Genomic DNA, 10,000 nt, shown 5'->3' with positions numbered 1-10,000 from the left:
GCATTTCCTGAAGGAAATACCAGTGCATGAAATGCAAAGGTTAAGAAAGGAAGAAGAAAATAAAGAAGAGTGAAAGAAGGAAAGAAGAAAGGAAAGAAGAGTGGAAGAAGGAAAGACAAAAGGAAAGAAGAGTGAAGAAAGGAGAGAAGAGTGGAAGAAGGAAAGAAGAAAGGAAAGAAGAGTGAAAGAAGGAAAGAAGAAAAGAAAGAAGAGTGAAGAAAGGAAAGAAGAGTGGAAGAAGGAAAGAAGAAAAGAAAGAAGAGTGAAATAATGAAAGAAGAAAGGAAAGAAGAGTGAAGGAAGGAAAGAAGAGTGGAAGAAGGAAATAAGAAAAGAAAGAAGAGTAAAAGAAGGAAAGAAGAGTGTAAGAAGGAAAGAAGAGTGAAGAAAGGAAAGAAAAGTGGAAGAAGGAAAGAAGAGTGGATGAAGGAAAAAAGAAAGGCAAGAAGAGTGGAAGAAGGAAAGAAAAATGGAAGAAGAAAATAAGAAAGGAAAGAAGAGTGGAAGAAGGAAAGAAGAGTGAACAAGAGTGGCTCTGGATGAAGAGATAAAGAGAGAGTGAAAATATTGAAAAAAGGAGATAAAAATGGAGTGAAGAAGAGAGATTGAGTGTGAGAGAAAGTTGACTGAGAGAGAAAGATGGAAAGATGGAGAGAAAAAAAAATAGAGAATGGATGGTGTCTTAATGTTCCTAGTTACAGTTAAATTGAGAGGGACAGAGAGAGAAGAGGTTCTTTGGATTTGGCACAGGTGTCAGTAAAGCACAGGTGCAAGCCAGTTTAAAGACCCTATTATGATGTCATAATGGCCCAATGTAAGTAACTCTTTAATATCTTAAAAAGTATAAAGTTTAGAAAAGTGAAAAATACATAGCATAAGTGTCGTTTACAAGACCTACGCGACAAAGTTTGAATGAAGTTTCTACGTTAAGCGGTTCGGGCTGAATTAATCGCAGAAAAAGGTAACAAGAATAAGAAGAAGAAGAAGAAGAAGAACAAGAACAAGCCTAGGAATAACAATACAGGGCATTTCATGCACTGTAATGATTCAAGGAGAATGAACATCAGGAGTTGTTAAACAACACAGTCACCTCTATGTCCCTTTAAAACTGCATGTACCAAAACCTGCTGCTGTAAATGGATATCAAGGTTAAGTCACCCCGCCTCTCAAAGCTAATCCCACAAACAACTCCCCGCTGGCTATTACCGCTATGTGTTTGTGGTGCTTTGGCATGTTGACAAAGGTGGGCAAGCGTTTGCTGAACCACATGGTGACCTCTCGGTTCATGTTGACGGCGTACGGCTCAAAGCCCTCCTGCAGACCACACATGGTGTAGTATTTAAAGGTGCTGGCATCCTTGCCCAGGTTCATCCGGCCCACCTGACTCAGACCCAGACTGCAGACGGGGATGAAACCTGTATTGTAGAGGCAGAAGAACAAGCACACCTCTTCAGAGCTCTTAGTCCAGAGTTCTTAGGTCTAAAATACTTCATGAAGATAGAAAGACAGGAGTAGGACTGAAGGAAAGATAGGGGAAAGGAAAAACACAAGGACAAAGTTTCTGAGCAGAACAAGAAAACATGGGGTGTGCTGGGGTGTGGATAAGGCCATTGGATATAGGGGTGCTCACGTATGAGAAACCAACTATATTGGAGAAAGAGAGGTGAAGTGGAGATGAGGGAGAGGAAGACACAGGAGAAAAAGGACAATGATATTGAGTAGAACAACATTGAGGTGAAAGACGGTGGGGTATCGGGGTATGGACGAGGGATGTGACATTCAAGCTAAAAAAAAAAAAATTCATACACTTTCATGAGGCATATTATGTGCATAATAAAACGGCTTGAGAGACGATCCACGGCACAATAAAGTAAGGATTTATATTTAAACACGTGAACAGTATTTGGAACTTGGTTTTCAGTAGGAAGTAAGAGCTGATTATCAATGCAGAGAGATTCAAGTTTTTACAGCGAGAGAAAATAAACACAGGTGACAGAAAGAGAACTCGGATTGTCGCTGACTCATGACCCTTCCTTGAATACTCTCCCCACTCACCGTCCTCCGTCTCGAAGTCGGCGAAGCAGAGCTCAGATCCCTTGTTTGTGATCAGGATCTCTCCATTGAGGGTGAAGATCATGGACTTGTCCTCCATGTTGATCATGCAGCCCACCACGTCGCCTGTGTGCCAACACCTACCGAAGAGACGGCTGCCCATGTGCAACCGGTGACCCTGAAATAACCACCATAACCACAACACGGATGAGTAATGATGCCATTAGGGCAGCCAGATGACAGGGGTGAAAAATTGGATCAGATTGGGTGTAATTAGTCTCATAGTTTAGTATAATAGCTAGGATACCATTCAAGACAGCTAAAGTCAAAAGAAATCAAGACGATTTTTTTTCTTTTTTTGCCAGTCTGGATAATGAGGGGTGCTACCTACTTTAAAAACTCTTAAATAGACTGCGACTGTATTTTCACAGCTCCATGGAAAATGTGTCCTTGTTTCCCTTCGGCTTGACCTTGGGTTTGATCATTGACCTTGCATCAATCAGCAAACCCTTCAGCTACACGAGTTACACAAGCTCAAAGGCTCAAAATACTCTCTTAATAACAAAAGGGACGCTAGGCCTGTGGAGCTCAACAGAGCACTTTACATTTTTGCAACGTTTGATTTGAGCAGTCAGGAAAGAAGGCTTTGAAGGTGAGGACAATGACACACACACAAGCACAAGCAATCACAACAAAGAAGCAGTCAAGGGGGAGGGTTGAAGGACTGTGCCAAGGAGAAGTCACCAAGCTCTTTACAAGTGTCTAATTCAAGAAAGTCTGAAGTGCGTTCGAACATTTGTGGCAATTTTACCATATACCATTTATGTACCACATATGTAACTACTCTACTTTACCTCTTCCTTTTTTCAATCTAAGTCACATGTGATTTTTAGACCACTCTTGTGGTACTTCCATTTAAATGTGAATGTATATACAAATATTCAAAGGCTACTTGTGAGACGTCACTGTAAATGAGATAAACGTGACTCTTACCTTGTTCCCATCAAACACGTAGGCCTGGTCGTCAGTCCCCAGCTCCACATCCGGCCTGCAACCAGGGCGGGCCCAGCCCACGCGCATGTCTCCGCCTGTCACTGCCTCAAACTCGAAGTACCACTTCCCCGTCTTCACGGCGTATGTCCGCTCCACCCGGAAGAAGCGGATCTTATCAATGCTCAGCCTCTCCACCACGTGACCTGCTGGAGGACAGAGAGGTAAGGGCCATTCTAGTAGCACCACACTGACAGAAAGCGCTGACCCTACAGATCCTTTCCTACTGGGAAGAGATGGAAGGGACTTTCCTGAGTTGTCATTTGGTACATAAGAAAAATCTAAACTAAGATTACAGGTCATCTACTAAACTGCCAAATAACTAATGTGAGTACTGACTCATGGGGGGAAAAGAATGGTGACAACGGAGCAGGCTACACTGGCACAACCCGCATTTCAAAGAATTACAAACTCTGTCTTTCAGGTAATTATGCCTGCGGCCATCATGTCAAAATAGTTTTACGTTCTAATTAGATTGTTTTTCTAGCCCTCCATTGATTTTCAGGTTAAAAGTCTATATCTCCCTGAGTACAAGGATAGAGAGAGAAAGAGTGAAAGAGAGAGAGAGAGAGAGAGAGAGAGAGAGAGAGAGAGAGAGAGAGAGAGAGAGAGAGAGAGAGAGAGAGAGAGAAATTGTCCCGGGCCAAAAGAAGCAATGTGGCCCTCAGCAAAACACTTTGCCATTAACCTTTCAATCAGCATTTTACTGTGAAAAAAGCAACAAAGCAAGGAAACCTCTCACGCCTGCTGTTTACGGTAATCAGTCTCTTAAAAATCAACAATCATTAAAGCTTGATTAAAATGTTACTCCCTGCAGAACAAAAAAATAAACACACCCAAATAAATATACACACGCATGCTTTATAAACATCAACATTTTGAATAAGTGTGAGTACCCTCCTCTGATTGCGTTTGCTGCATGCAACTATAAGGAATGAATTAGCATCATTTTGAATGGAAAATAGAAAGAGTAAACATAATCATCATTTCACTCCATCAAAAGACCTGAAACTGCTTGAAAAACTGCTTTTTATCACAAAAACACAAAACATACAATCACAGTATGCGAACAACCTCAAGGCATGAATTCATGAATCTATTGGTAATCCCTGAGTGATAAAGTGTCTTGTTTATTTGACGGTTGTCCACTTTGCAAGTTCTTAAGGAGTCACTTTAAGGTGCTTTGCACATCCCACTGGATCTTCCTTCTGGGAATTTCAACATATACATAAGTGTGCTTCAACTGAACATGCCACCATAGAGCTTAGACCACCTATTTCAGACGAAGTCACGTAGTCGTGACTACAGATGCGACAGACATGCCACCTCATTTTCACCATGTATTTTCGTGACTGTGAAGAGCACTGGTGACAAGGAGGCCATGCTTCTCTCCCTGAAGTTAACACTGCCTGATATTACAGATGTCTGTATGAGTTAATTGTGGACTCCTGCAGTTAATTTATTGCAGATCTTTTTTTTACTGAATGTAATGGGAAAAGACTCACCCGCTTCCTGGTCGGGTGGTTCTATGTTGTAGCCATAGCCAATCAGTGTGCGGATGGCCTCCCGTAAACTGTCCCGATTGGATTTCCTTGTGCGCTCGTCAAGCAGAGCGTAGGGCACCAGGCGGGGATTGCGCTTATTCTTCAGGTCCTTTATGTAGCCCGGAACAAACAGGAAGAGAAGAGTGGAGAAAAAGAGAGGGAGGTGAGAAGAAAAGAATAGAAAAAAATGAAAAAAAAAGAAAAGAAAAGAGGAGAAGAGAAGAGAAGAGAAGAGAAGAGAAGAGAAGAGAAGAGAAGAGAAGAGAAGAGAAGAGAAGAGAAGAGAGGAGAGGAGAGGAGAGGAGAAGAGAAGAGAAGAGAAGAGAAGAGAAGAGAAGAGAAGAGAAGAGGAGAGGAGAGGAGAGGAGAGGAGAGGAGAGGAGAGGAGAGGAGAGGAGAGGAGATTCAATCACAGAGTGTGTGGTAGCTGAAGCCAGACTGGCACTTGGGGGACAGCGCTTTATGTAGTTGTCTGTTACGGCTTGTCAATGCTTCTGGGGAAATGTGGGATTAACTGAGGGCTTGTCATAATTATAACTATCCTGTTTTCCCTTACATCATGTTTATCTGCTGGCAAGGATGCCCCCCCCTCCCAGGCTGTGTCTAGACATCTGTTTTAGGTTTGCTTGATATTTTCAACTGAATAAATATCACACATTTTGTCACCTTTAAATCTACAGAAACACTTATGTATTGGCCTGCTTGCCCATTATTGCTAGTTCTCATTGAACACCTCATGCATAAATGCTACAATTTCTTATCTATATTATGCGCATATTATTAAAAATAAGTGGGTGGCTGTCTGTGGTATATTACATGTATGCTGTGGGAGGTCGAAGGGTCACTGTCTATTAAGAGACAATGAGAAGCATCGCCTGAGGCTTACTCAGTACCTGCTGGATGCCGTAGGTCCACCCCTGTTTGATGCGGTCCTTGGCCCAAACGTTGTGCGCGTTCTCGGCCAGCTTATCCACCAGCAGCTCCTGAGCAGGGGTGAGCTTCACGTCCGACAGCTCCAGAGGTGTGGGCTTGTAACCGTTGGACATCATGTAGCTACAAAACCAGACAAGCATGGCCAACAGTCACAAGTACTTAATATGCAAGCAGTACAAGCTGCCCTTCCAAGATGCCTCTCCAGAGACCAAACCCAGCCTCTCAGATCCCACTGACTGCCTTGATGGTGAGCTCTGGAGGAGAGAAGTAAGTGGATATCTTTAAGAGAGAGAGAGACTCACTTCTTTGGGAGTTTGACTTTCTTCAGGTCCTCCTCTGCATTGGCTTTGACTTGCACCACGTGGCATCCCAGAGCCAGCAGAGTCCTGTGAGAGAAAAGAGGAGGAGAGATTACAGCAACACAGCTGTGACTAGACACTGCACTCAGTCAGGCTCAGTCAGAGAGAGTCAATGTCAGAGAGCACGGACCATCCTGTAGCTCTCAGACAGCAACTGACCCTGGATCGGATATGGACTGGATCGGCAGCAGATTTGAAGCAGATCTGGAATGGATGTCGTGAAAATATGGAGTGGATGTGGAGCGGATGTGGAACAGATCTGGAGCAGCTGTGGAGCGGATGTGGTCTGTATTAGGGCCATAACTGAGCTAAAGCCATCTGCTACCTGGGGTCTTTTCATAGAACTAAATCAATACAGAATGGACATTTCAGTTCCCAGCAATAATAAAATAAATACAAATAAATAAAACAAATCAGTTCATTCAACTGAAACTAGTTAATCTTCCTATGATGCCAAATCCTGACGCCGTTTTTCCAGAATGCAGCAGTGCATGGCGCCGTGATGATAACTTAAGGACCTCTTGTGTCGCCTCACGAGTGATGCAATGCCGTATAACACACAGCGCTGAGCACTCACTGAATGCGGAGAGGGTAATGCACTGCTAAATTGTCTGTGTCATTCCAAATAATGAATCCATTGACTCAGCCTGATGGTCGCATAAAAGAAGGAGAGTGTGGCCAAGGGCTGGATAATAGACTCGTCTCCTGACGAGAAAAACAATGTTGAGTTGATTGTCTTTATCTCTCATTGTCTTGGGAATTGTCTCACAAAGGTGTCTGTCTGCATCTGTCTTATTCTCTTTCTCATTACCTGACGCTCATTTGTCAAATAGCAAAGTAAATTACAACTGTTCCGCACATTTTGGGTACTAATACAGTAGGCAGTGAAAATCTGGCAGTAAAAAATCTCTATTGGCTCTAGTTAGTAATATTGTCCATTGTCTCTTGAAAGGCACAGAAGTTAGAGAGGGAAGATGATGAAAAGGCATTTTTATCTCGTTTATCGATAAGCCACAGACAGTCTCTCTTTTGGGATCTTATGGGCTGTTTACTGTGTCTGGTCTGCTGGTCCTTCAGTGTCCTTTGGTGAAGTTTGCATTTGTGTGTGAGTGTGTGAGTGTGTGAGTGTGTGTGTGTGTGTGTGTGTGTGTGTGTGTGTGTGTGTGCCTGTGTGTGTGTGTGTGTGTCTGTGCATGTGTGTGTGTGTGTGTGTGTGAGAGAGAGTGAGAGTGCTTGTGTGTTGGTGTGTGTGTGTGTGCCGAGCAGAGATTGCTCTTATTTTCACGAAGCCTGCTGACCCAGGCATTGAATGAGAGCAGAGGATATTTTGTGAGGTGGCACTCTGCAGAGGGGGGGTATTGAAATAACCATTGTCTCTCCTGATCCAACTACCTGTAGACACATTCTGTTGGAACAGTGTTTTATGGTTGACCAGACTGCCCTCTCTGAGGGCGACTAGAGGGAAGATAGAAAACCCAGAGCGATACACACACACACACTCTCTCTCGCTCTCTCTCTCACCCTCTCTCTCTTTCACACACACACACACACAAATATACTCAGTTTTCTACACACATACACACACACAAATCTCTTACTTCAAGGTTTCTGTTGACATCTGGAGGTTATAATTCTTTTCGGTTTCTGGCAGCTTAGAGAAATCCACCAGACAGGGGTGTTGCCGCTTATTGTCATCCCTGATCTGGTGGAGGGGAACACAGAAAAAACATCAGACTGCACTGACTACAGCAAGTCAAAAACACACACCTAGCACATACCTACAGTATGCTAATATGCAAGAACATTAAGGGGAATCACTTAAAACATGAAGATGGCTTGAAACAGCAAAAACACATACATGGAAAGGATATATACCAATGGAGTACACCATAGCAACAATGAGAGGTAACTGAGATTGCTATTAGACATATCATCAGGACAACCGAGGTTGTGTGGATGTCCTCGGCATACTGTAGCTAGGAGTGGACTGGGCTAGTCCCTCACTCACAAGAGGAGAGGCACAGATGCCCTACTAGCTGACATGTCATGGATGTAGACTAGCATGTTTTCTTGGTGAGGCTCGACTGACGGCAAAGTGGGTAAACCTCATCCACTGCACCCTGATCAGGCAAAGATGGCAGGCGTCTCTAACACAGGTCTGGGCCAGATCTGGCCCTGATCTGCCGGCATCAGGCAAGATCACGGCCAAGGTGATTCTAGTGTAAGCAACAGGGATGTGCACAGGAATTTTGAAGTGCCTTTGCTCTGCCCTGGAGAGAAAGGGCAATACGTTAATTTTTGTAACTGCCGCCGCCACGCCCCCTGCGGGCATATTCTGCCTTCTCACTTGAAACTGTGAAATCACTAACCACGCCGCCACGCCCCCTCCCACCACGCACATATACCGCAATTTCCGCCGTTATACTATTTTAAAAAAAATTAAAATGTCTTTCGGAGGGACAACTTGAGTCGAGGAGGGCAAACGGGCAGCTGCCCAGGCAACCTTTGCACCCTCCTGTGCACGTCCCTGGTAAGCAGTGATTTAAGGGAAACTTGGGCAACCTATCCCACACAGACAGTCATTATAAGCATACCAAGAAAACATGTTGTGTGTTTGTTCAGCTTAGCAGCCACTTACAGGGGACAAATAAACACAAGTCAACACTTTCTGTAGACTTGTGACGCTTCTCTCCGTAAGAAGCCATTTGTCCCTCACCCTGCATCTTACCGAGAACACATCAGTCCGACATGGTCCCCACTGACAAGAAAAAGCATGAACCTTATTACTCCATCTTAACACATTATTCCCATCAGACCTTTATAATTTCCTCTTCTTCCCCAGGTTCCTGAAATTGTGCCATCCATCGTCTGCCTGTCTGAGATCCCTTTAAGTCGCCTTCCCCTGATACGTCATCCTGCTCGTAACGCATTAGCCAAACACTCAGGGCTAAGATTGAGTTTAATCCGGTGTTAAATTGCCATTTGCATGGACAATTCCCCATTCAAAACATGACTTCTATTAAAATCAGCCATTCAGATTTTCAATTAAAATCCGTAGATCTCACTTCATCATTCCACTATACTAAATATACAAGTGTAGTACACAATACATACATGTAAATTATAAATAATACATGTATGTATTGTACAATAATATACATATGCATAGTAAAGTCAATACCAGTCAAATGTAATTGTGTAGTAAATGTATATAGTGTGTGTAAAGATTCTAAATGAGTAACTGAAAAGCTAGTGGTCAAGCTTCATCCCTTATAGATCCTGACTTCACTCCTCTCCATCTTAGAACCTCTTGGCTCACACAGATAAAAGGGAACAGCTGGTCTGAAGACCTCTCTCTCTCTCCAAATATGAGGGCACTTCTTGCCAAAATATCACCATTTCGCCGGGCCGGATTCCATCAAAGCCGGAACAGGGGGCAGGCAATGTGACCCGCGTGCTAACGAGGTCTCGTTAAACACAGAACTAAATGTGGCCTTTAACAGCTGGGGTTGTTAAAGAGGCTCTTTATAATAAACGAGCGAGCGAAACCCCAATCGGATTGTGCCAGTCACCAGCGCTTTAAATATGACCACTCCATTAAAACATTAGACAGGACATAAGCTAGGCCACTCTCTCTTTCTCTCTCACCCTCTCTCTCTGGGTAGGGAAGGGAGAATAAACCTCTCCAATGGCCTTTTCTACCTTTCCTTCGCTTTGGAAGAAAAAAAGAAAGAAACACAGAGCGGAAAAGAGAAAGGGTGATATAGAGACGAGAGAACAGAGAGAAAAGCAGTAAGATGGAACACACACACGCACACACACATATCCATCGATCTGGCCATTGCAACAGACTCGGGAACTGCCTTGCCTCTCGTTTCTCATTTTTACACCCTGTTACAGAGAGGGGAAACAAAGCCAAGGAAGCCATTTGTTCACACCACGAAGAAAGGCTGGTCAGAGTAAATGCCACTCTTCATAGACTCCACGGCAAAGATAATACATTAACTCATGCTAACAGTAGACGAACATGGTCACTTCTCTTTTTATAAACCCTTTACATAG

General features: G+C 43.6%; 1 protein-coding gene across 1 annotated transcript in view; it reads right to left on the bottom strand.

The window, feature by feature from the left end:
• Nucleotides 1–10,000, bottom strand: part of LOC308374408 (ryanodine receptor 3) — a gene marked incomplete at both ends in the record, with an annotated part of 180,276 nt that overhangs the window by 86,715 nt on the left and 83,561 nt on the right. The window contains 7 exons of the mRNA XM_080850185.1: nt 1,207–1,415; nt 2,056–2,230; nt 3,046–3,251; nt 4,608–4,755; nt 5,540–5,699; nt 5,882–5,965; nt 7,537–7,640. Of these exons, the coding sequence (XP_080706311.1) occupies nt 1,207–1,415; nt 2,056–2,230; nt 3,046–3,251; nt 4,608–4,755; nt 5,540–5,699; nt 5,882–5,965; nt 7,537–7,640 (1,086 nt within the window). The remainder of the gene's footprint in view (nt 1–1,206; nt 1,416–2,055; nt 2,231–3,045; nt 3,252–4,607; nt 4,756–5,539; nt 5,700–5,881; nt 5,966–7,536; nt 7,641–10,000) is intronic.

The sequence above is a fragment of the Sprattus sprattus genome (assembly GCF_963457725.1).
Source record: "Sprattus sprattus genome assembly, chromosome: 13".
NCBI classification, from domain to species: domain Eukaryota; kingdom Metazoa; phylum Chordata; class Actinopteri; order Clupeiformes; family Clupeidae; genus Sprattus; species Sprattus sprattus.
The sequence above is the reverse complement of the archived record's forward strand: the minus strand, read 5'-3'. Positions and strand labels throughout refer to the sequence as shown.